Source organism: Bos javanicus, chromosome X (assembly GCF_032452875.1).
Source record: "Bos javanicus breed banteng chromosome X, ARS-OSU_banteng_1.0, whole genome shotgun sequence".
In the NCBI taxonomy this organism is placed as follows: domain Eukaryota; kingdom Metazoa; phylum Chordata; class Mammalia; order Artiodactyla; family Bovidae; genus Bos; species Bos javanicus.
Genome location: NC_083897.1, coordinates 131,319,801 through 131,346,933, shown reverse-complemented (window position 1 = coordinate 131,346,933; position 27,133 = coordinate 131,319,801). Strand labels below are relative to the sequence as shown.

The 27,133-nt window shown below is 45.5% G+C and overlaps 1 protein-coding gene across 6 annotated transcripts in view; it reads right to left on the bottom strand.

Moving 5' to 3' along the window:
* The window catches only part of PHKA2 (phosphorylase kinase regulatory subunit alpha 2), a 91,663-nt gene that overhangs the window by 22,385 nt on the left and 42,145 nt on the right, over nt 1-27,133 (bottom strand). For all 6 annotated transcript variants that reach the window (XM_061408022.1, XM_061408017.1, XM_061408019.1 and 3 more), the window contains 12 exons: nt 25,739-25,885; nt 24,016-24,069; nt 23,207-23,329; nt 17,706-17,801; nt 13,076-13,183; nt 11,280-11,358; nt 8,863-8,997; nt 8,095-8,204; nt 6,848-6,992; nt 6,496-6,574; nt 1,688-1,857; nt 629-802 (listed from right to left, as the gene is read on the bottom strand). In XM_061408022.1, coding sequence (XP_061264006.1) covers nt 629-802; nt 1,688-1,857; nt 6,496-6,574; nt 6,848-6,992; nt 8,095-8,204; nt 8,863-8,997; nt 11,280-11,358; nt 13,076-13,183; nt 17,706-17,801; nt 23,207-23,329; nt 24,016-24,069; nt 25,739-25,885 — 1,420 coding nt within the window. The remainder of the gene's footprint in view (nt 1-628; nt 803-1,687; nt 1,858-6,495; nt 6,575-6,847; nt 6,993-8,094; nt 8,205-8,862; nt 8,998-11,279; nt 11,359-13,075; nt 13,184-17,705; nt 17,802-23,206; nt 23,330-24,015; nt 24,070-25,738; nt 25,886-27,133) is intronic.

Below are 27,133 nucleotides of genomic sequence, written 5' to 3'. Positions count from 1 at the left end.
AGATCTCTAGTCTTCCCCATACTGTTGTTTTCCTCTATTTCATTGTATTGATCTCTGAGGAAGGCTTTCATATCTCTCCTTGCTATTCTTTGGAACTCTGCATTCTCTGCTTATCTTTCCTTTTCTCCTTTGCTTTTCACTTCTCTTCTTTTCACAGCTATTTGTAAGGCCTCCCCAGACAGCCAATTTGCTTTTTTGCATTTCTTTTTCTTGGAGATGGTCTTGATTCCTGTCTCCTATACAATGTCATGAACCTCCGTCCATAGTTCATCAGGTACTCTATCAGATCTAGTCCCTTAAATCTATTTCTCACTTCTACTGTATAATCATAAGGGATTTGATTTAGGTCATTCAAAGATATGGAAATATGAAAAGAAACAATTAAGAGTTGAAAAGCGGTTGTCCCTAAGTAGAAGGACTGGGGGAAGTGAGGAGGGAAAGGTGGGGAAGTGAGGAGGGGAAAGGTGGGGCAGTGAGAAGGGAAAGGTGGGGAAGTGAGGCGGGGAAAGGTGGGGAAGTGAACAGCTGCACTTTGTTGCCTTTAGGACCTTTGACTTGTTCATTACGCTCACACATTACTTTCATAAAAGAAGTTATTTTAGTAGGCAGAGAAGAGTTAATAACGTACATGGAATTTCCAAACCCTTTGCTTTTGCCATCACAGAAAGTATATCCCGAGTGGAATGGATAGCGCTGAAAACCTGGTTGTCCTCTGTCTTCTTACAGAGAGGTGGCAGATAGCACTTCGAGGATGTGCTTTGCAGAAGGTGGTTGATATACTGGTCAAGCTCGTCCTGGCTTTCTGTAATTACACAGGTAAGAAGGACAGCCAATGAAAACAAGCTGCAGAAACAACCTAAATGCATAAATTGATTATGTGTAGCTGCAAGTGCTGAACAGATTTAGCAGAAGACAACATTTTGATATAGATACTTGACTTCCACTCTGCCTCTAGAAAGGAAGAGGTTTACCTAGATGATGCATGTGTTTATAAAGTTATTGTTTGGAAAAACTTCATTCTAAAAAAAAGAAAAATACAGGTCAAGATGGTGTTTATATCACATCATCCCAGGAGGAGCTGAAAATGTAGACAATCTGAGAGCCAGCAGTCAACATCCAATCTTTTGGTTTTCATTTGTCCTGAATGGGCTACACATTATGGAACGCCCCACAGACCCAATCCCAAGTCCTATCTAGAAGTGAAAAACAGGTCACTTCAACTCCAACCTTGCTCACTTTGAGAAATGTTATATACGTAAGATTTCATCACTTACATCCAATTGAGCCAAGACCATTCTACCACTTCTTTGAAAATTCAGGAAATGTGTTTCTTTGTATTTTGTGAAAAGTCTCCATTCCTGAAACTCTTTGTCCCTCTAGATTTAAAAAAAAGCCTCACTTTTGCAGTTTAGGTTTTTAAAGTGGCAACCCACTCCAGTATTCTTGCCTGGAGAACCTATGGACAGAGGAGCCTGGTGGGCTACAGTCCATGGGATTGCAAAGAGTCTGACATGACTGAGCAACTAACACTTTCTTTTATTCATTTTAATACATCAAAGTTTCTGAAGACTTTTTTGTTGTACTAGTTACCAATTATTTTCTGTGCTTGAGTTTTAGGGCAACTTTATCACAATGCTAAGGCTTAAATAAATTCAGGGACTGCCTGCAAAGGCATTCCAAGCTGTACCTTGATTATAGGTGTCTTCCAAATATCCTCCCAGGTCTGAATCACTATCAGGACTGAAGGTCCCTTCACTGGCATCATCAAACAACTTCTCATCACAGTCTGGATCCAGGAAGGTCAGATACGTGTAGAAAGAGGTGGTGAGAAATTCCGAAAGACTCCCTAATTTTACTCTGCCAAGGAGACACTTTGTTAGAGATATAGGTGGACATGGACAAACTTCCATGATGAATCATCCAGAGACGATTTTCAATAACTAGGTGGCACTTCTGCCAGAATCCATAAATATGTCACTTGCAGACTGCCCCATACAAGTAGTCCAGCCAAGAAATGAAAATGAAAATTCAATAGCAAGTATGAAGTGGAAGCACACAGCATATTAGAAGCCAAAATGAATCATACTGATTTCTTATTCCCAAACCCAACACAAATAGAAATCTATTTTACTGAACCAACCAAAGTTTTACAAAACATACTGAGCGAACCACTTTTAAACAGAGCCAACCCTTGAGGATTTTTTGCCCTAAAACAACTAGACCAGAATAAAACCACAGGAAATGATTCTCTGGGTGCACTAGTGCTAGCTTTTATGAGTCCCTGTCATACAAGGCCCAGGGAGGAGAGTGGGGGTAAATGTTGGGAGAGTCACTGCTCTGAGCCAAGTTCTCTCTAGAAGGAATGTGATGGGTGGGCCATCTCCAGAAGGGACACTGGCTCAGAGTCGCCCTATCGTCAGTCTGGGAAAAGTTCCACAGAACCTCTGGGAACAGGGTTTGGCAGTATGGGGTTCTTCTACAAAGGCAGCAGTCTCCAAGTTCTTGCTTCCCAAGCCTGCGATGTCTACCCTACAGAAAGAGAGCCAGCACTATGTGGCTCTCTAACATTATTCTTAAAATGTTAGATCTGGAGGCAGAAAACTATAGGCTGCCTCAGAGCTACCAGGGTCAGATTATGACTGGTTCAAATGGCTTAGTTGGAGAAGAGTAAACAGAAGCAGGCAATGCAAATGATTTCACACGTTTCTGAACCTCAAGAAGGCAAGAAGTGCTGCCTCAGAGTGAGAAAAGCCTTCTAATCGAGTAAAGGTAAAAGTGCAAGTCTCTCAGTCCTGTCCAACTCTTTGGGATCCCATGGACTATACAGACCATGGAATTCTCTCAGCCAGAATATTGGAGTGGGTAGCCTTTCCTTACTCCAGGGGATCTTCCCAACTCAGGGAACAAACCCAGGTCTCCCATATTGCAGGCGGATTCTTTACCAGCTGAGCCACAAGGGAAGCCCAAGAATACTGGAGTAGGTGGGTAGCCTATCCCTTCTCCAGTGGATCTTCCCAATCCAGGAATGGAAAATAGAACTGGGGTCTCCAGTGCAAAGAAATAGAGGAAAACAATAGAATGGGAAAGACTAGAGATCTCTTCAAGAAAATCAGAGATACCAAGAGAACATTTCATGCAATGATAAGCACAATAAAGGGAAGAAACAGTAAGGACCTAACAGAAGCAGAAGAGATTAAGAAGAGGTGACATGAATACATAGAACTGTACAAAAAAGGTCTTAATGACCTGGATAACAATGATGGTGTGGTCACTCACCTAGGATCAGACATCCTGGAGTGTGAAGTCAAGTGGGCCTTAGGAAGCATCACTATGAACAAAGCTAGTGGAGGTGATAGAACTCTAGCTGAGCTATTTCAAATCCTAAATGATGATGCTGTGAAAGTGCTGTACTCAATATGCCAGTAAATTTAGAAAACTCAGCAGTGGCCACAGGACTGGAAACGGTCAATTTTTATTCCAATACCAAAGAAGGGCAATGCTAAAAATGTTCAAACTACCACACAGCTGTGCTCATTTCACATGCTAGCAAGGTCATTCTCAAAATCCTTCAAGCTAGGCTTCAACAGTATTTGAACTGAGAACTTCCCCATGTTCAAGCTGGATTTAGAAAAGGCAGAGGAACCAGAGATCAAATTGCCAATATCTGTTGGATCACAGAAAAAGCAAGAGAATTCCAGAAAAACATGTACTTCTGCTTCACTGATTATGCTAAAGTCTTTGACTGTGCGGATCACAACAAACTGTAGAAAACTCTTAAGAGATAGGAATACCAGACCACCTTACCTGTCTCCTGAGAAACCAGTATACAGGGCAAGAAGCAACAGTTATAACTGGACATGGAACAGTGGACTGGTTCCAAATTGGGAAAGGAGTACGTCAAGGCTGTATATCGTCACCCTTCTTATTTAACTTATATACAGAGTACATCATGTGACATGCTGGGCTGGATGAAGCACAAGCTGGAATCAAGATTGCCAGGAGAAATACCAATAACCTCAGGTATGCAGATGACACCACCTTTATGGCAGAAAGCGAAGATGAACTAAAGAGCCTCTTGATGAGGGTGAAAGAGTGAAAAAGCTGGCTTAAAACTCAACATTCAAAAAACTAAGATCATGTCATTGGGTCCCATCACTTCATGGCAAATAGATGGAGAAACAATGGAAACAGTGACAGACTTTATTTTCTTGGGCTCCAAAATCACTTCAGATGGTGACTGCAGCCATGAAATTAAAAGATGCTTGCTCCTTGGAAGAAAAGCTATGACCAACCTAGGCAGCAAATTAAAAAGCAGAGACATCACTTTGCTGACAAAGGGCCATATAGTCAAAGCTATGGTTTTTCCAGTAGTCACGTATGGATGTGAGAGCTGGACCATCAAGAAGTCTGAGCACCTAAGATTTGATGCTTTTGAATTGTTGCGCTGGAAGACTCTTAAGAGTCCCATGGACTGCAAGGAGATCCAACCAGTCCATTCTAAAGGAAATCAGTCCTGAATATTCATTGGAAGGACTGATGCTGAAGCTCCAATACTTTGGCCACCTGATGTGAAGAGCTGACTCACTGGAAAAGATCCTGATGCTGGGAAAGATTGAAGGCAGGAGGAGAAGGGGACGACGGGATGAGCTGGTTGGATGGCATCACTGACTTGATGGACATGAGTTTGAGCAAGCTCTGGGAGATGGTGAAGGACAGGGAAGCCTGGCGGGCTGCAGTCCATTGGGGTCACAAAGAGTCAGACATGACTTAGCAACTGAACAACAACCAGGTGGGTCCACAGGATAGAGTCTGGCATGTACGGTGAGTTCAGTTTCTCAAATACCCTCAGACTTAAAAAAGAGCCAAAATGAGATTCAACTTTAATTATGAATTATTTAGTAGGAATCGTGGAACCTAGGCATCCCTCTTTCTTTCCATGGATCTGGGAATTGTTTGCCGTACTCTGTAACCAGGAGCCCCTCCCGATTCCTGTAAGCCCCCATCCAGCTCAACACGGTGGTTAAAGTATTTACATGGCGCTTTGGCACCTACTCATCTTGTGCCCCTGGCTCTCTGAGCCTACAGATCCTTGCATACAAAATAGGAATATTTTGCATACAAAATAGGAATATTTGCTCAAGACAAAGCAAAGGACAACGTGAGACGACACATAAATAGACAGAATACACTGCATGCTCAAACAATTGTACACAGTATCCTTTTGACAATGTTAAGATTTCAGAAAAAGAATTCATTTTGGAAAACAGTCAATTACGGGCGTGTGGTATTGTCTGTCGGTTATGACACCATATGCCAGGTGGTAACTTATCCAAGCTGGAGATGAACTGTACACAAGTGGATGCCAACTGCAGTCATGGCACCAGCCCTGGGATGTTGACAGCAGAATGCTGAGGAGGACCTCGCTGACACTCCTGAGAAAGGCCAGGAGAAGCCTGGAGCAAGGGCCACTTCAAGTGTGCAGCAAACCCCACAGCAAGTTCAGTGAGCAGAGGTGCCAGCCCTGGTGCTTAGAAATAATACAGTGACTCAACCCAGAGGACATCGGGCTAAGTGAAATCAACCAGTCACAAAAAGGCAAACACTAGATGAGGCCACTTAGGAGAGACACCTAGAGACAGAAAGCAGACCCTGGTTGTCAGGGCCAGGGGCGGGGCAGATGGAGAGTGGTTTCAGGGGTACAGAGTTTCAGTTTTACAAGATGAAAAGAGCTCTAAGAGACTGGTTGCAAACAATGTGAATGTACTTAATGCAACCGAATTGTACACTTAAAATGGTTAAGGTGGGCAATTTTATATTACATATAGTTTACAATTTAAAAAATTTACCATGGCAGCAGGGTCCCTGGCATGGGAGGATGTGAGAAGAAAGGCAAACTTCAATTCCCAAACACTTCTAGCAACTGGCATTCCATCAGGGACCTAGTGGCAGCCTCCCTGACCTCAGGAAAGGCCACATGTGACTTGAGCTGGCTGCGTGCTGAGGCTCTCCTGGGGCCCTTCTGGCATATTCCAGGAGTTTCACAGAGATCAAGACACAGAGGCTACAGAGAAATCCTCTACCTTGTGACAGGGGTGTCCCTGGGAGGTGAGCCCCCATCCCTTAAGGTGTTGGCACCCTCAAGCTAAGGAGTGATTTGATTACTGAGCACCTACCAGCCCCAAGGCACCAGAAACAGACTCCACATTCCACACATGCATCTCAAGGGGGACACTTCAGAGAGACTTGATTCGCTCACAGGTCTATGCTCCAGGCCTCCTGGCACCCATACAAGCTTCACAAACACCCAGCAAATACTGCTTAGAGATAATTCCAGTTTCATATGGGTAAACCGGGTTAGATGTTTTAACTTCCTTTTTACTCCAAAGCTCTACACTTCTATGTTCAGCAGTGGATATGAAAAATGGGAGAAGGGCAGTAAAAGGGTTTAAGAAAGGTCAATGTTACTTTTGTTTTCTAGAAAAAATCACAAATTACCTAGCTCCTCCAAAATATCCATCCTCTAGTTTGCGAATTGTAGCAAGAACAGCGGAATGAATATCTGAGCCATCATTTGCTAAAAAGACAAAAAAAAAAAAAACAAAACAAAAAAAAACAGATGAATTAGTTCACTCCATCTGGGAATACTTTGTTTGGGTATGTGCTGAAACGTGTTCATCAACACCAACCAATTAAAGTACGTATAGGAGGTTCCCGACCTCAGAACCCTAACTGCTCAGAACCCTCTTTGGTACCTAGCTCTGTCCATGGGACTCATTTTAAACATTTTGCAAAGATTAAAGACCACCCATGGGACATGAGTCAGGGCAGATCAAGTTCACGGACTTACTGAGCATGGTATGCGTGATGGGGAAGGTGAGCGTGGGTCTGCCCGTCATCCGCCAGCAGGTGCACAGGTAGGCCAGCTCAATCCTCAGCATCTCTACGATCATCTCATTGTCCAGGGCCAGGTAGAAGTGATGCTGGTCGGTGAACTGCAAGTCACAACAGGTCAGGTTCAACACTGTCCTGCCTTCCCTCCACACAACCTCAGCTGTCATTCACCGCAGCACCAATCCTTGCATTTTGTTTCCAGAGAAGAGACTCAACCCTGGCTCCATCATGGGGCTTTCCTTGTGACCACACCCATCGATCTGCCCCAGCCTGGAGCTAGGGCTCCATTAGCACTAACTGTGGGAGGAAAGGGCGCTAGGCTAGGTCTATTTATGGCTCCTCAGATGAGGATTTAAGGACCTAGCCAGCACTGCTATCCCTGAAAGGAAATCAATAACTCCTTAATTCCAGTTGCGGTCCAGGGCTGCTGAGCTCAGAGATGCTTTCCTAGTAGGGCCGCTGAGAGCAGGTGAGACATGGAGACTGTTTACCTGACTGACGGCCTGGTTAACGTGAACTATGGGCACTGTTGCATCGTGTCCAGGAAAATCATACTGCTGCCCTGGCCTCTGGACCCATGCACACTCCACTCTGGTCTAAAATTCGTTATGAAGGGAAATAACTCCTAAGATTTGAGCAAGCAGCACAGGCTGGATGAGAAAGAGCAATTTGAGGTGACTGACCCATGAGCCCATGGCCAACTATGTGCCCGGGGCTGTGCCTCATGCTGACAAACTGATCCCTCAGCTGGCCTTTCTAGCTGCTCATCTGCATTCCACAGGGCTAGTTTCCTTTGGAAACAAAAACTCTAAAGAGAAGACCCATAAAAGCAGTATATTCAGAATCCCATCAAGGGGGCTGGAGCCTGAAAACTCAGACTCCCCATGTGGGAGTCCACTGACAGAGGCCCTGCTGACAAGCTGAGAGAGTGTTAGGGGGCACAAGGGCTGTAAGTGGCATGCACTAGCCACTTTTTAAAGTGTGTGCATTTCATACTGGAATTGATGGCATACTCAGAGCTAAGCAGCATTTACTGAGCACCAACCATGAGTAAAGGACTGTGTTAGGTCTTGGATGTCATCTTTTGTCTGTATTTGAACACTTGCATGCACATCCTGCTGCATTCAAAGTAGCTCGCCAAACAGAAAAAGAGAGCTTAATAAACAAATGCTTGTTGCTTTGCTACTGGCCTGCTCTTCTCACCTGGGGCGTGAAAGTAAAGATCTGGTTCCTAATCACGTATAGTTTCGATGTCCCAAGGACACCAATGTGCCGATACGGTCGCCCACTCAATCTCATATTCTTATTCCGTCCTGTGTAGAAAGTGAGAGAGAAATTCAAGTTAGAGCAGGCACAGTGACATCTAATCCAAGTGATTCTGCCTAAGCCTGAACTTACTGATATGTTAAACAACTCACTCTAGGGTTTGGTTTTTCCAATACTGTTATCCTTTTTGGGACAAGGATGAATTAAGAATTCCACTCCCTTCTTTTCATGCATATATAAGAACAGCACCCAGTAAAACATCAATATGGAATAAAACTATTAAGAGGAGTTTATTGTTTACTTTTTATTTATTTAGTATGGAACCACGATCCTAAACAGTCAGATTTGAGATAAAGAGAACACATCTCCATTTTAATGGGTAAATGAGCATTTTTTAGACCACGGAAAAAATTTAGAAACATTATCAAGATGCCAATGACTGCTTCAGTTGTGAATTTCCAAATGGCTCTTTATTTTACCATATATCTGACAAATCACTGGCCACCTGTGGTGACATCTCCTGAACAGACATGAGAGGAATGTGCTTGTCCGGCTTGTCTCTTCACATCAAAGCAATCAAACCATCTACTTTGGTGCTTTGCCCAACTCTTTAGAATTTACATATATCACAGTTTCCCCCAGATCCCAAGCCTAGAACCAAGATGCAACCTCCCCAAAAACACCTTGCTACTTCCCCAAACCTACCAAGCTTGGCATATATGTGACTAAGGATGCGGCCTGGCTGGACTCGGATTGGATGAATGTCAGCGATACTCTGGACGTTGACCCCATGTTTCCTCAGAAGCTCCTTAATGTGGTTGTTTTCTGCCAGAACAGTCACTGTGAACAAGAACGTAGTGTCAGCATTAGACGGTGGCCCTTGTCCCCTCACAGACACTCGCTGCCGTCTGCTCTTGTCTCTGATCTGTCATAGACACATGAGCAGGCTTGCCACAGGCTGGGAGGTTTTGAAGGGAAATGGACAGCACTTGTCCTGTTGCTCTTCCCAATTCTCTCTGGCCTCATCTCCCCTCAACACCTACAATGCATATTTAACAAGTGCCCTCAATGTACAAGACAGTCTAAGACCAGTTGAAATGGCTTGCAACAGGTCACAAGCCAAGTTACCAATGTCCTGCCTCTCTGACTGATGGGGAGGAGCTTTATACACTCAGGAGAGAAGGAAGGGTGGACCTACCTGTGGGCTGGTGGTAGTAGGGCAGCCTGGCCCACCGGGAAGCAGAGCACACGGACCCCGCTGATGGGCAAGAGCCACCCCAGAGGTGGGTCGCACACCCCAGTGGGCCGGGCTGGGGCCCATCTCCAGGGAGCAAGGCTGGGCATCTGGCTCTCTGGCAGGCAGGGCTCTGGGATGCCTGGGATGTGGGGTTTGAGATGGGCTTAGACCCCCATTCCTGCTGTACCAGTACCACTGGCTTTTAAGAGAAGGGATCATGCATTGACAAAGGGAAGGAGTGTCAGGGAGGGGGCTAGAGGAAGGGAGCTCTGGCCATACAGAGAGTGGCCACTGCCAGGTCCAGCTGTGTGGAGCCTGCTAGGAACTGGAGCAGCTTGGGGCGGTGTTGAGGCCAGAGGAAAGACTTCTTTACTGCTGATGTAGCCCCCTGAGCACTACCACTGAACCCTGAGGCCGGTGACTCCTGAAGCTATGATACCTACAAATGCGGCTGTTTGTACTTACATAACATGTGAGACTTCTCCAAAGTATGTTAATACCCATGACCTCATCTGAGCCTCACAACAAGGCCCTGAGGGGAACCTACAGTTAGAGCCAAGCAGAGACAGGAAGGTAAGCCCCAGGCCCCAGCATGGGGACATTGGCCATGCAGGAGTGGGCCAGCAGCTGCCCTTCACATCCATCTCTCTGGAAGCTTCCAACACCATGCAGAGGTCCGCATGGATCACAGCCGAACAGCAGTCACTGTGTGGGAGTGACTCTTTCAGAGGAGACCTGTGAGCCTGCTGATATGACAGAACTGCACACAGAGAAGTTTCCAAGACCGGACTTCCCGTTCCTCCAGGCCACAACCTCTGATATTTTCTACTCTGTTTTCTTCTGTTGCATTAAAAAAAAAAATGGTGCTCAGGCTCCGTCAAGCTGTGCCAGCCCACAGTTGGAAAAGTGGCCTTGTGGACTGAAGGGATCACTTGGCAGCATGTGCTCCAGTGACAGGCAGAAACAGTGGGGTCAGCTGTGGGTCCCTCACATGTAAGAGGGGGATGATAACCATGATCGTCACAGTTTCTCCCTCATCAAGATGCTGTGATGGCTGGGCGTGTCTCGGCAGGCCTGGGACACAGCACTGACTGGTGATGACCTGCACACGACCTCTGCTGTAACCCAGGCAAGTGCAGCGAAATGCGTCCGTGGCCACAGACAGGGTTTCCTTTCATTTTCTCAATAATTGCTTTTGCTATATTGAGTGTGTGTGTATCAAGCAACACAGAAGCTACAAAAATAAGGCCGCTGTCCTTAAGAAATGTACAGTGTACACTAGGGTACACAGGCATAGACACAACGCGCTGATACTAGCTGGTGTAGAGGTCGCTCTGAGGCGTGTGCACTCCTGGAGAGTCCCCCCTGGGAGGGAGAGTCCCCTTTGAGAGGGAGAGTCCCCCGTGGGAGGGAGAGCCTGAGGCACAGAGAGGAGAAGTCACGGGGCGGTCAGAGCCAGCGCTGCAGCAGTGGTTAGGCTAGTCCTGCACTTCCGTGGAAGTGCCGGCTGGAGAGGAGGGGAGGCAGGTGAGAACATGGACCAGCGGCTCTGGAAAGAAGTCAGACCTCCAAGGGAGGAATGAGTGAACTCTCACTTGGGTTTTGAGTTTTCAGCAAGGTCACATTCTACTTTTTAAAAGACAGCAGTTATGAAAAATGATGCTCAATGAATCACTTGTGCCCCAGTTGCAATCAAGGTTTAGATTCAAGAAAACTGCTGGCTAGAAACCAACTCTGAGATTAGGAGCTGCTGAATTATAGAACGTACTTCATAGAACTGATATATGCTAAAGTATATCCATACACAGTCTTTAAAAAAAATTAAATGTGCTGTAAAAATTACATTGGTTTTCCAAAGTTAAATATGAATAGGAAACACACAAACCTTGTACGACGACATCAGGTTTGACTGAAGTGGAAAATCTTCTGTTCAAGGGATCAATTTCACCAGCAGCAAGGAATCCCTAGGAAAATAGGAGTATCAACGCCATGATACACTGATAAACTAAAAGTTCACCTTAAACCTAAGTTTGGAAATAAAATATGTGGAGGCTCAAGATCTTCAGTATTTTAGTCCTTTATATTTTTCCAAGGCAACTGCTTTTCTCTGAACATATTGTATACTATATCATTTAGATGGCACTCTATCCTGTTTACAGCAGCCAGCTCTCCAGGGCTAGTCAAACATGCCAACCTTGGGAGAATAAGGGTAACTCGTGCTCCCTGACCCTCACCCCGTGCCAGGCACAGTGCTGAGCTCTGTTGCACAGTCCTCCTAATGGGTAGGCACCACCATTCACACCACCTTACCGGGTGCCTTGGCCTGAGAAACCAAGGCACTGAGCTCAGGATGAGGGGCAGAATGAGGACTTGGCCCAGAGCTGACTGTCCTGAAACAAAAAAACTCCCCTCCCTGCTGGCAGAGTACTCTCTGACTGTGGCTTTCCTCACATGATCTATAAATGACAGGTACCCTAAGACAGGGGACCAAGGTGTTCTGGGAGTCCTGAGGACAAGGTGGACCTTATGCTGGGCCTATATGAGGGCCTTCACTCTGGGAGGAGGGAACAAAAGCAGAGGGATTTGTTCCTGATTTCACTGATACAGAAATCAGAGCTGGACCGTATCAGAGATGATCAAACTCAACCTCTTTACTCTAAAGATGAGGAAACTTAAAAAAAAAAAATCTACATTTAAACAAAAGCTGTACAACATTAAAAAAGTAAATAAATAAAGATGGAGAGAGAGAGGCCCAGGGAAGTTAAGAGACCTGCCCAAGGTTACAGAGTAGTCAGAGGCAGGGTTGGCTTTCCAAAGGAGATACATGATTTTTCCCTACTCATAAAGAAAAAAGTGTAAGACACAGCTTCCACGCCCAAGGACATGTCCATGACATTGCAGAGATGATCATATCCATGAAACCACGACTCCATCTCAGCACCTAAGGGCCACCTGCACTGTGACAGCTTTACCTGGGTCTTCTCTCACATACCAGGAACTCCAGTGACATCCAACCCACTGCTCCCCAGGCTTCCCCCCACCCCGCACCCCTCCCCAGGGGTCCAGACACTCAGCTGAGCAGGATCCTCCCAGGAATGAGGAGCCAAGTGATAAAAAGCACTGACACTTAGGACTGTCACAAAAGCATTTGTATTTTAAAAACGTAAGCCTGGGGGTAAAAAGATGTTTCCCAAGAAGGAATGAGTCAGAGGCAGCAGGGGTACTATGGCCTGAGGGAACATCTGACACAAATTCACTACAGAAAACCAGCCACTGTCCCTTCCTGTAGAGAGCACTGGAGAGTCAAGACCACGTGCAGTAGCTTCCCAAACCCTGCATCTCTCACACATGTGCGGACCTTGGCTGAGAAGTTTCCAGCCTCCTCCTGACTGTCCACTCACCCACGTTCTAGCCACAGATGGGAAATGCTAGCGGGAAGGGGTGTTGGGGGAGAGACAGGGAGTGCTTGGCTTGCAGGTAACCCGGAAAGGGTTTACCGTAAGGGTGGACCCAAGTCCAAGCCTCCAGCCTCAGAACCAACCCCAATCGGTTGATTTTACTGCCATGAAGATGCAAAGGACATTCACAGCCACACTGAACAGAGAGCCCCTGTGCTCCTCCAGGGTCCCTTGAACTTCCAATTGGATGGTTTCCAGGCAGTGAAGCCCCCAAGTCCCTTACCTCTGCCAACAGGGAGCTGAGGATGTACAAGGACTGACCCCACAGATGCGGCACCTTCCCCAGGGGAACTCTATCCACCGTGTGAGGATTCTTATACTCTTCATCCACCTGGCAAAGAGAGGAAAACCCCAAGGTAGAACGTCAGAGGATAAAACAGCCAGTGGCACTGTACATGGGGAGCGCACAGAGGATTTAAAAGTGCCACTCGTTTGATCCTCCAGACCAGTTCTGTGCAAGAGCTGGGACAGGGAGTCCAGGAAAACTGAGGCCCGTGGGGGCCATGTGGGGGCCACGTGGCTAAAAGCAGCAGAGGTGGGACTCCAGCCCAGGCCTGGTTCAAGCAACGCTCTGCCCACAAGCATACGGATGGCAAAAGGCAGAGAGATAGGCTCTGAAAGTCAGGCCTGCCTTCTTTAGGCACAGCTCTGGGCGACAAGAAATTTCAGATCTCATGCTTATGTCTGACTGTATTATGGGCACAATAATCTAAAACATCAGTCAACAGCCGAGGCAGTGTAGTTCTGGACGCTATTTTGGCTTTCTATCTTGTTCTCCTCAGGTGTTCATGAACTCTGTGTGCCTATGCAAGAAAATCACCAGAAGGTGGCGCTATTTATTGAGGAAAAACAATTATACAATTCAGTTCAGTCAATCATGTCCAACTCTTTGCGATCCCATGGACTGCAGCATGCCAGGCCTCCCTGCCCATCACTAACTCCCAGAGTCCACCCAAACTCATGTCCATCGAGTCAGTGATGCCATTCAACCATCTCATCCTCTGTCGTCCCCTCCTCCACCTGCCTTCAATCTTTCCCAGCATCAGGGTCTTATTAGATCACTCATTTTCCATCAGGGACTCAAAACGCTGAATCCATTGGGGCTTTTGACTCATTAAAACAAACTACAGTTCTCTCTGATGGGCAGTGCTGGCTACATGTTGTAAAAGTCAGTCTGCAATCTTCTCTGTTGTCAAGTCCATGCTGACCTTTGGGTTTTTGATCATTACAACATTGGTTGGTTGGGGGTTGGGGGTTGGAGAATTTCCTTCTCCAGAAAACATAAACCAGTTGAAGGAAATAGAAAACACATCTTCTCCAAAGGAAAAATTCACATCATTAGGCGAGTTATTCTCTGCTTGTTGATTAATAACATCAGTGATGTTAATATGAACCTGAAAGGGAAAGTTGCTCAGTCGTGTCCGACTCTTTGCAACCCCATGGACTACACAGTCCGTGGAATTCTCCATGCCAGAAAACCTGGAGTGAGTAGCCTCTCCCTTCTCCAGGGGATCTTCCCGATCCAGGAAGGGACAATGGAACTGGAGTCTCCCGCACTGCAGGCAGATTCTTTACCATGAGAGCCACAAGGGAAGCCCAAGAATACTGGAGTGGGTAGCTTTTCCCTTCTCCAGGGGATCTTCCCAATCCAGGGATCAAACCCACGTCTCCCGCATTGCAGGTGGATTCTTTACCAGTTGAGCCACCAGGGAAGCCCAAGAACACTGGAGTGGGTAGCCTATCCCTTCTCCAGCGGATTTTCCCAACCCAGGAATCAAACCGGGGTCTCCTGCATTGCAGGCGTATTCTTTACCAACTGAGCTATCAGGGAAGCCCATGTGAACATATTCAGTAAATTTTTTAAATTTTGCTGTAGTTAACTGAGACAAACTTAAGCTTGTCAACTGAACAGAATTAAATGTTATGAGTAATCAAATAGGATAAAAAGTGGAGGGAGATTCTCCAAAACACTGCAATGTAAGATTAGAGAGAAATATTTTCTTACTATAGAATGTTGAATGTTCTGCAGTTTGCAGGATTACTTTCACAGTCAGACGGTACATTAAAACTTTTTGAAATGTAAGTAGTGTTAAGAAAGACTGCGCAGATCTGGAATGGGAACAGGTTGATGCAAAGAACAGAAGAGCCCAGTTCTGCCCTTCTTCCACCCACGGCCAGCTCCTGCCTCCCCGTGGAGGTATGTGTCTCCCTCTCTCCACCTCAGTCTTTCCAATCAGTTTGCAGGTTCTCTAATGCACCAAGCCTTTGCCACCAGCACGGCACTCTGGTATCTGTCCTCAGTCCATGTACTTGCTCCTCCCACCTCCCTAGCTTGCAAGCTGGCAGAGGGAGAGCTGGCATCATGACCCCTCTGTGCCCCAGCCGTGCTGCCCGACCCAGAGCAGCTGCTCCTCAGCACGTCTGCTGGGCATGCTTGCCTGAGTCTCAAGCTGTTCAACGGAAGCCCCATTGGTCAGTGGTGCCTTGCAGAAGTATGTCCGGCTGTGGAAATGAGTGACGCTGGAACCCAGGGCGGATGCTGCCTTGGCCCAGGGCTGTGGCTGCTCCAAGAATGAGGCCCTTTTTCTAATTTGCACAAAGGTGCCATAGGGGTCTGGGTGGCTCTGTCTGCGGCAGTCTCTCCGTATTACTGATGGGATGGGTGAACCTTCCCAGCTGTCATCTGGAAGCAGCCAATACAAACTGTGCTCAAAAGAATATTCAAAATCAGTGCCTAGCTGATGTGTAAATACACTGGATTAAATGAGGACGCCGAAATGACAAGTACAAGCATGGAGGTCAGATGAGAAAAAGTTGCAGAGTAACCTTTTACACCGTGCAGCCAGAAGTGTTAATATTCACAAGAAAAGCATATAACACCTAGCATTTACTACAGTCAGGAAATGTGCCTTTTAGTGGAACATGGATGGATGGTTATCTCCACTATAAAATAGGTAAAATATCCTTGAAGCTATTCAGTTTCCCTTGCTCTGCTTCCAGGTTCCAAATTACCTCCCATGACTAATTTAGTATTGTCAAGTGCCTCAGTTCTGGAAAAGGGGCAACCTGAACACACAGTTGCTAGGAAGTAACTACCCAGCCCCCACCGGCAGCGGCACCCAGACCCCCAACAACACTCATCACACATAGTAAAATGAATACATTTGCAGGAAATCTAGGCCTTGAAAACTCAGAAAGAAAACAGCCCCTGCAGGCTCCATGGTTTGGTCTGTACAATGACGGACTCTCAACCCCCCCCCAAAATGCACCACCCAGTGGGAAGCACGGTGCGGTTGTCAGGAGGCCCTGAACTGGGGTCTAATTCCAAGCAGACCCCAGTGCTGTCTGAGCTCTGACAGATTCCACAGCCTCTTTGAACTGAGGCAGATAATTTCCAAGGCCTTTACCAGTCCCCTGACCATGTGCTTGTGGGCCTGATTCTACCACAAACTCCTAGACCCAAGCTGCTATGTGACCGCAGGGTTATGCTCTAGTGCAGGCCCTGTCAGCTGCAGGAGGAACCTTGCTCTCTGAAGTCTCTTCTGTCCCAAAATGTCTTAATGAAGCTTTAAAGCCACAGGAACATTCAAAAGAGAATAAGCCTTGAAATGAGGATTCTTCTCTGCTTAACATGAGATATGTACAGGGAAATCTTCCCATTAAGATATATCAATCCATCATAACCCAATTTAGGAAAGAGAATAGAACAAAACTACCTTTGGGCATCTTCCTGGAACTGGCCAGTTTCTCTTTTCCTGATATAGGATGGCTTCTAAGTGATCACTCAAGCTCTAGCTCAAGAACTATGTGACTGAAAGGAAGAGATTCTGAACTACCCCTGTACAGGCAGACCTCGGTTCCAAACCACTGCAATAAACTGAATATAAATGGAGTCACATGAAACTTTTGGTTTCCCATTGCATAAAACATTATGTTCACACTATACCACTATATACTAAGGTCTGCCCTGGTGGCTCAGATGGTAAAGAATCCACCTGCAATGCAGAAGACCCGGGTTCAGATCCCTGTGTTGGGAAAATCCCCTGAAGAAGGGAAGGGCAACTCACTTCAGTATTCTTGCCTAGAGAATTCCATGGACTGAGGAGCCTGGCAGGCTATAATCCATGGGGTCACAAAGAGTCGGACATGACTGAGCGACTTAACACTTTTACATACTGTAATCTATTAAGTGTGCAACAGCATTATGTCTGAAAGAAATGTACCTCTCTTAATTTAAACATACTTTATTGCTAAAAAATACTAACCATCACCCGAACCGTCAAGTTTACGAGTAGTAACATTAAACATCACTGATCACATATCACTGTAACAAATATAATAATGAAAAAGTTTGAAATGTGGGAATTGCTAAAATGTGACAGAGACATGAAATGAACAAATACTATTGGAAAAAACTCAATGAAGGCTTGCCACAAACCTTCAATTTGTAAAAGTAAAAAAAGAAAATGCAAAGTTACCTGCAAAATGGCAGTAAAGCAAGGTATGCCTGTACATCTCTCCCCCTCTCCCAGGGAGATTCTGTCTGGTTTCTTTTTCCACGGAAACGTGTAACAACATGGCACCCAACAGTGTTCTGTGATTTTAGGGCCTGCTTGGTCCTGAGCTTGGAAGAAGGACAGGTACCCTCTGAAAGTCCTCAACTAACGCCTCCCTTGGGCAACCTCCAGGTCAAGCATGGCTCTAAATCCATAACTTCTGTGATAAACAGCAATGCTACCCAAGACTCAAGAAACCACTTCTGGAGAAAAAGTGTTAGGTCTGAAAGAGGAATGAAAAATACCAAATGGCCAAGCCCAACTCACTTCCTTCTAGATAATCAAGTACATGGTTACCTTGTCAGGCGGGATGGCGTAGAGTTCAGGCAACAAGTGGACCCCGTTCTTGCCTCTGATCAGTATCCCCTCCAGGGCTTCACGGTATTCTTGGACCTAGAAAACAGCACCATGACTCATGGGGTGAAACGACAGCACAAGACAGAAAAACAGCTCTCTGGGCAACAAAGAGATTAGAAGTAGCACACAGGGCTAAGAAATGCATAAACACCTGCAGCTCGGAGTGCAAGAGGAGCCCGGACTGTGCTGATACCAAATGTTAGGAAGAGCGAAAAGCAACTGGTCTTCTATGTGTTGTTTTTCACTCATGATTTAAATAGTACACTCTTAACTTCTCACACAGTTAAATTTTGTCTTACCAGCTAGACTATAAGCTTTTTGGAGTGGAGGCCAGATCTTAAGCAGTGCATCCTATTTCCACCTGTTGGTAGTCTTCTACTGAAAAAGCGCTCAAACTTGCTCAAGAAATGTTTGCTGAACGAATCAGATGGGAAGAAAAGGAAGTGTGTGTATTATGATCCATGTACCCCAATACTTAGGATGTGCCACTCAGTAAAAGCTGTTGATGTAAATGCTTCTATTAAATTTAAAAAGCAGTGATAAAAACCTATGCATTAAAAGGGAAATGGCGAGGGGAAAAACCCTTAACCAGCCACCTAGCTATTTAACACATTTCATCCTTGGAGAGTCAATCAAATGCCTTTCAGATCTCATGTTCTTTTCTTCTGAAATTTATGGACAGCAAAGCATGATGGGGTGCATCACTTTTAAAATGAGTAGAAGAGATAGCTTGGTGGGTAAGAATAATAAATCCTGTGAGACCTACAAAATAAGGTACTAAGCACAGGATTTTCTGTCTCCTTAGCCTTTTGTTTCTGGTAACTGTCAAACTTGTTCATAATTGAAATTCCAACTCAATCTTTTTGAGATCTGTCAGTCCTGGGGTAAAAAGACAGAAAACATAAGACCTAAGATAATCACTAAAGCGTAAAAGTCAACAAAGAGGGAATATTAATATTTCAAGCTTACTGCCACTTCTGAAACACTTCAGCATTCAACAGAGGCAGCTCTCAAAAACTAAAATGAATCTTAGATTGTGTATCCTACGCCAGAACATGTGACTGAGCAGATTAAAACCCAGCAAGATGTATGAGTTCCTCAGTCACATAAACTTCATGAGAACAGCTCTTTTCTGCTCACCAAAGTATGCATGGCAGCAAATGCCAAACGGAGTTTTACTCAGCCATAAAAAGAACAAATTTGAGTCAGCTATGGTTTTTCCAGTAGTCATGTATGGATGTGAGAGTTGAACTGTGAAGAAAGCTGAGCACCGAAGTATTGATGCTTTTGAACTGTGGTGTTGGAGAAGACTCTTGAGAGTCCCTTGGACTGCAAGGAGATCCAACCAGTCCATTCTAGAGGAGATTAGTCCTGAATATTCATTGGAAGGACTGATGTTGAAGCTGAAACTCCAGTACTTTGGCCACCTCATGTGAAGAGCTGACTCATTGGAAAAGACTCTGATGCTGGGAGGGATTGGGGGCAGGAGGAAAAGGGGACGACAGAGGATAAGATGGCTAGATGGCATCACTGACTCGATGGACGTTGAGTTTGAGTGAACTCCAGGAGTTGGTGATGGACAGGGAGGCCTGGCGTGCTGCAATTCATGGGGTCGCAAAGAGTTGGACACGACTGAGCGACTGAACTGAACTGTAGTGAAGTGCATGAACCTAGAGCCTGTTATACAGAGCGAAGTCAGAAAGAGAATAAATATTGTATATTAATGCATATACAATGGAATCCAGAAAAATTGTACTGATGTATCAATTTACAGGGAAGAAATGGAGATGCAAATGGAGAGAATGGACTTGTGGACATAGCAGGGCAAGGAGTAAGACAAATTGAGGGAGCAGCACTGACATATACACACTATCATGTGTAAAACACATTGCTAGTGGGAAGCTGCTACATAACACAGGGAGCCCAGCCTGGTGCTCTGTGATGACCTGGAGGGGTGGGATGGGAGAGGGGAAAGAGGCCCAAGAGGGAGAGGATACACACACACACACACATATATATATATAAAATTATGGCTGATTTGCATTGTTGTACGGCAGAAACCAACACAACATTGTAAAGCAATTATCCTCCAATTTAAAAAACAAACAAACAAGGTCCTACTGTATAGCACAGAGAACTTTATCAATATCCTATGATAAATCACAATGGAAAAGAATATGAAAAAGAATATCTATATGTGCAACTGAGTCACTTCACTGTACAGCAGTAATTATCACAAGATTGTAACTCAACTATACTTCAATAAATAATAAAAAAGAAATCTGTCTTGAACAAATGAACACTGTATTAATAAATATCCATTTTGCACTTAGTATATACTAGGAATGGGGCATATGCCCCAGATGGATAGAGACCATCGCTAGCAGGGTCCTTTGACAGCTAAGTGGGAAATACACTGATAGGTGCCAGGCTGTTATAAGAGCTGTGGGGCATATATAAAAGCTTTTAGGCTTTCTGAAAGAAGTGACACTTAAAACGAATCAAATGAAGGGGGAGGGGAAGCTAAGGGTGGAAAGCATCAGTTCAGTCGCTCAGTCGTGTCCGACTCTTTGCGACCCCATGAACCGCAGCACACCAGGCCTCCCTGTCCATCATCAACTCCCGGAGTTCACTCAAACTCATGTCCTTTGAGTTGGTGATGTCATGCAACCATCTCATCCTCTGTCCTCCCCGTCTCCTCCTGCCTTCAATCTTTCTCAGCATCAGGGTCTTCTCAAATGAATCTGTTCTTCGCATCAGGTGGCCAAAGTATTGGGAGTTTCAACTTCACCAGCAGTCCTTCCAATGAATATTCAGGACAGTTGCTGGGTATTTGAGAAGATGGGAGAGACAGCCTGGCCTGCCCAAAGGCCTGAACAAGTTTCCATCTGCTTGGATCACAGAACTCAAGAAAGGAAATAATTAGAAATTGGACTACAGTGGTGAAAACAAGGGACAGATCTTCTGGGACCCTATAAAACGTGTGAAGAGCCTGTACCTCATCACAAAAGTAATCAGGAAGCCATTCAAAGCTTTTAAGACAAGCAGTAGCATCATCTTTTTCTTAATAAGATCACTCTGATGATGGTGTGGAGAAATAACAGGAAGCGAGGCTGTGGGCTGGGATACCCGTTATGCAGCTGATACATTAAATAAGATATTAGCTAAGAGAGGGCTTCCCAGGTGGGCTCAGTGGTAAAGAAGCAGCCTGCCAATGCAGGAGACACAAGATCAATCCCTGGGTCAGGAAGATCCCCTGGAGGAAGACATGGCAACCCACTCCAGCATTCTTGCCTAGAGAATCCCATGGACAGAGGAGCCTGGTGGGCTACAGTCCACGGGCTTGCAAAGAGCTGGACACGACTTAAGCACAGAGCACTACCACACTAGCTAAGAGTAGCCTTAAAGATGGCAAACTACAGCTGGCCAGAAAAGAGCAGCAGCAACAACAAAACTCGTCTGTGGGAGACTCGCGCCCCCCACCCCAGAGAACCCCATCTCCTAGTTCTCGAGCCTTTATGCCGTGTCCTCCCCTTGAATGACTTACAATAGAAAGCCCTCAGATGTAGATACTGGGTTAAGCTAATCAACAGAGAATTTCCTGTCACCTATTTTTTCCTACACTAAGTTGAAATTTGGTCCTCTCCTCATGTCCTCAGATTAAAGAGAAAAAAAAAAAGACTGTGGCATCTACCCCTGCCAAGGTTCTACATGGTCAGGATATTATAGAAACCATACTTACTTCTCCAAGCCTGTGGTCCTTCCACATTTAATATCTAAGTGTTTCAGCCAAACAGATAATGATCGAGACACTCCAATATGGAAAAAGGTAAGACACTTGATCCCTGGGGCTTCCCTTGTGGCTCAGCTGGTAAAGAATCTGCCTGCAATGCGGGAGACCTGGGTTCTATCTCTGGGTTGGGAAGATCCCCTGGACAAGGAAAAGGCTACCCACTCCAGTATTCTGGCCTAGAGAATTCCATGGACTGCATAGTCTATGGGGTCAAAAAGAGTCGGACACGACTGACTGACTTTCGCTTTCACTTGATCCCTGGCTTATCCTAAATAAAACTGCTAAAAAAGAATGAAAATTTTAACAATGTCTGCCATTCTACAGGCCCCCTCAGGCTACATCTTTGTCTGTAGTTTACCAATCTTGGGCCTGTGAATGCCTTGACAGCTGATGCATAGGTGGTAACTGCTCAGATCAAAATGTTAACCTGAAACCAGGATCAAGAGAATATTTTCAAATGAGTGCTAAGAGGTTTCATTCCTCAAGCCCTAGTTGTGTCTACGCCCCTTATAGGCAGGAAATATCCAGAGGGGTCTTTGTCCTCCTCCTCTTGACATGGAGAAATGATCAAAACATAGGGGGGACTAAAACCAAGGGTAGTCATTAGTCAAATCTATTTTTACCTGTAACAGGCCTTCACTAATCAAGGTGCTTTTAAGACTCCCATGTCCTCCAAGCAGTGCATAGTCTAAACAACGTTTGCTCGAGTTGTTTTCCAGGAACTTGGAGTCAACTATGTCTCGTTCCAACTGAGCTGGTTAAGACTGGTTAGGACCACCCACCCTCCAACAGGGCATGGGCGAGTGTCTGGTGACTTTGGGGCATCAGAGGGCTAAAAACTGCACCCTCAGAGCATGCTAAGCACCTCCATTTTGGAATGTGCAGAGACCTGTGGCCTACAGTTGGGCAGAATGAGAATTACCACTCCTTTTTCCAGTCACCTCTCCCCAACTTCAGGCCACTGTGCCACTTTATTCTTTATCCCATAAATACCCCAAGCCTTAGTCTTCATGCAGGCAGACCTGAGACTTGTTCTCCTTGCATGGCAGCCTTGCGAATAAACCCTCTCTTTGCTGCAAACCTCGGCATTTCAGCATTTTGGCTTGCTGTGCTCTGGCAAAACAAACCTAGTTTGGCAACACTAGCCCAGAAAAAACCGAATGCAACAGAAGTGACACTTTGCCAGTTTGGGGCCTAAAGCCTTAAGAAAGCTTGGCAGCTTCTGCTTTTGCATTCTGGGAAAAGATGACCACCATGTAAAAAGCTTTACTGTCCAGAGACTGCAATGCTGTGAGAAGCCCAAGTGGAGAATGAAGACCCAGGCCAACAGCCCACCTGAGCTCTGGGCCAACAGGCAGCATCAAGCTGCAACCACGTGAGGGAGGCCGGTTCCTGCAGCCCTACTGATCCCAGTTGACATCAGAAGCAGCAGAGAAACCCGTTCCTGCTGAGCACTACCCAAATTACACAGCACTGAGCAAACACAATAGCTGTTTTAATTCACAAAGTTTTAGGAAAGGTTGTTGGCAGCAACAGGTAACTGACACAGTGCCCCTGAATTTTTGCATAACCCTATGTTCTAATAACCATCAGCACACCATTGCCATGAAAATGCTGATTACCAACACAACGCCCAGCATTTTCTCACCTGAACGGCATCACCATTGAAGACTCCATCTATTATGAAATAAGTCCAGAACACAGGCCATTCACATTCAATGTTTTCAAAGAGCTTGAGTTCAGCAGGGTCATAATGCAATCGGTTTGGGTCCTGGAAGCAAACAGGTAAACGTTCTAAAAGGTAATGTCAGATTACATACATAATACCACTGTGCCTCACTGAGTGTCCCTTGCTTTCTGACTCAGGGCAACTTTGAGGCTGGTATGATTGGAGAAGGAAATGGCAACCCACTCCAGAGTTCTTGCCTGGAGAATCCCAGGGACAGGGGAGCCTCGTGGTCTGCCGTCTATGGGGTCGCACAGAGTCAGACATGACTGAAGCTATTTTTGGCAGTTATCCATGGTAAAATTTCAGAACAGTAAATCAAATGCACATAACATTACTTGGTAGTTTATTAGATTAAGCTTTCTCTATCTCTATAACAAATAAGGAGAAATTTGACTCTTGCAGTGCTGGGCAGACTGTTTTATTGACATCATTTTATCAGTCCCTATGGCAAAGGAACCCAAGGAGGCCACAGGTGGCCTTTTAAAAAACATGTGAGCGAGAGAACTGTTTGTCCATGTAAGCAAGCTGGTTTTAAATCACCAGCTTGCTGCTCTCCTAATGATCTTACTAGTCTATTGCCTAACTCCAGCTTGCTGACTCCAAAATTAAGACTGCTCTTTCCAATATTCCAACGTGTAAGTTTTATAATCAACAGAGGGAGAATGCCACAGTGGCAACTTAGATATGAAGCAGTTAAGGAATCAGAAGAAACAATCTTTAAATACAACCTCTCTTGGGGTTTTATAACCATCTCGAAGGAAGCGACAGCATCCATAACGCCCCTAAGAAGACAAAAAGAAGCATTTGATGAAACAGAAGAATTTCTTTATCTCTTTGATTCAAGTCAGCCCTTTTAGTAACAACAAAGTGCTCACTGCTATCAGTACAAAAACTCATCTTTAAGTAATAAGCAAACCAAAATAAGGTTTGATCAGTACTTGGAAGGGAATGCCAAAACTTTCCATTAGAGTGGCAGTCAGGGCTGAGAGATTAATTACTCCATGGTTCACAGAACGACCATCCTTTTATTCTGATTTTGCTGTATTGTACAAAGATGCAAAGGGACCCTCACTGCTTGGAGAAGCCACCCATGGTGATATGTGGATTGATTGGACTGCTTCTACTTGACAGACTGGAAGGCCACAAGGCGACTCCAGACTCATAGGAGTTAGGCTCTGGATGCAAAGAAGCCTGCATCCTGCAAGAAGTGGAGGAGGGAGGTGGCAGGGCTTCCTGTAGCTTAAGGCCATGGCTGTTGGGTTTCCTGCTGCAGGCTTCAGTGTTCCTCTCCAGCTTCTCGGGTGCCAAGAAAGAAGGGCAGTGGCAGTGCCATCTGAATCTGCCTCCCTTATCCCTGGATTGCACTTTTGGGTGTCCATTCTTCAGTTAAGCATTTGGGGCTGTTCTAGCACTGGCCATGGAGGCAAACGCACTCCCAGTGGCCAATCCCATAGTGTCTGGGGTGTCCTGGGAAGCCCAGTCTAGAATGTGCTCCCCTTGAAATGCTTCATTCTCTACATGAACTCTCTGCCTACTTCTACAAACTAAACAGGTTCTGTTTTCTCCACCGGCTCCTAACTGAGGCAGTGCCTTCTGGGGATATGGTTGGAGACCCTTTACCCCTTGGTTTCCAGAGGCTAAAATCATTTTTCACCAAATCTAAGTGGGATCATCAACATGCAGATTGTGGTTTAGAAAACTTACTTTTTTTTTTTTTTTTATCATTTCACTGATAACTTCAGTTGGCTAGAGTATTGTATAACCTTCTCAGTTTGGTATAATGTGTCATAGTTTCTGCATCTCACCTCAGAGCAGGGATTTTAAGATTTTTTTTTTTTTATGTGGACCATTTTTAAAGTCTTTACTGAATTTGTTACAATATTGCTTCTGTTTTCTGTTTTGGTTTATTGACTGTGAGGCATGTGAGATTTTAGTTTCCCAACCAGGGAGGAACACTGCACCCCCTGCATTGGAAGGTGAGGTCTTAACCCTGGACTACCTGGGGCATCCCTGGGATTTTTAATCTCAGTTTAACTTGGAGATCTTCAAGTCCCTAGAAATCGTGTGTCAAGTTTGAGGATATTGGGACATGTGCATTTTTTTCTGACAGGGACTGTAGCTTTCATGAGATTCTTAAGGGAGTCTGTCTAGGATCTCTAAAGGGTTCAGAAGCTCTGTCTTAGAAGCACAGGAGTGATACAAATTGAGATTTAAATGTGCCAGCTGGAATTGAAACTCTACTGCACAAGAAAAGAACCTGGGTATTGATGGCTCAGAGACTTCATTTTCTCCCCTCCGTTCTCAGCCTTGAGTACCTCCATCTGTCAGTCCACTCTGATATTGAGAGATCGACTGTGGGGACAGCCCAGGCCTGAGTGAGCTGCTCCACGTCACTATCTGGAAGGGGCACTTAACACAGGGCAGAAGGGTACCAGCGTGACCAATGCTTACCTGGAGCTTGGAAATAATTTCATTTTTTGTCACATTCACAAGGTTCACATCTTCCACCGCGAAGGCTGGGAAAGAAATAATGGAAAGAAGCCCAGCATCGATCTCTTTTGACGTCGAGGCTCTTGGCAGCATGGAGAACAGAATAGACTGAACGAAAAACAAACAGGTGTTAACCCCGGAAGCACTAACAGTTATGTACAGCATCTAGAGACTATGACTTGACCCCAAGGGAACATATGAATGAGTTTACCAATTTTTAGAGAGTTTTTGCCTACCAACATGGCCCCTGCTGCGTGACCGCACCTACCCAGCCCATGTGTCCTGTTCCTCACAGGAGAAAAGAGGGTTCGGGAAAACAGTGATATGCCTAGAGCACGTGCTGAGAACTGGCTCCCTTCCTTCTGTACCTTCTGTTGATACTGCTGGGCCTTTAGGGCACGCAGTGGAGGAACTAAGGACTACCTCATCAGGTTAGCGCTCCTGACTGCAAAGACAAAGAAGAACACACATACAAGACCAGCACAGAGAAATGCCTGGCTTCGGTGGAGGTGACCAGCTGGACTGGATAACTCAGAAACCACGTAAAGGAGTCAAATCTAGAAGACCACACCAACAGGCAAAACACTTTAGTCCAAACAGAATTAGTTTAGTCCTAGAAAGAATGGCTTACTTAGTGGCACTATAATATGGCCTCAATTATAAGGTGGTTGGATTAGGCACTGTAAACTAAAGGAAGGTGAAATTATAAGGAACAGTTTGGGAAGGAAAGGGAGCTAACCCTGCAATCTAACATGTACAGACATGGGACTAGATTCCTGCAAGCACAAGCTTATTAACTCTTCCATGTGAAGAAGGAATTCGAGAACTATGTCCAAATCACACATGAGGACTTGGAGACGCAGAGACTCATGCTGATGGGCATGCAGCTAGTCTACAACAGAGCTAGGATTCTAACCCAGGCCCAGCTAGCTACAGAGCTCATGCCATCTCCACTGGGGACTACACATCTATTAAGAAGCATACCAGCTTAACTTTATTAAACCACACCCCAAGAAACAGTAGATTCCCCACTAAGGACTATTTAATGGGGAAAATGGAATGAGTTAGAAGGGGGCTAAATAAGGGGGGAACCCTTCAGCTTCAGAACAAAGCTTAATGTTCTCTAGCCAACTGACCCCCAAGCCCAGTTCTTTAACCAGTCACTCTCCCTAGGCTCTCTCTGCCTGAAACAAACATTACCACTGGAAGCTCTGCATACAACTTTGTATGCCTCTCACTCACACACCCCTAGCACAGTGCCTGCATACAGTGAGCCTCCAGTAAACAAGTTTGCTGATTTGCCAGCAACTCCTGACCTACTGTCTGATAAATGGAGCCACCTAATCTGTCCCCCTT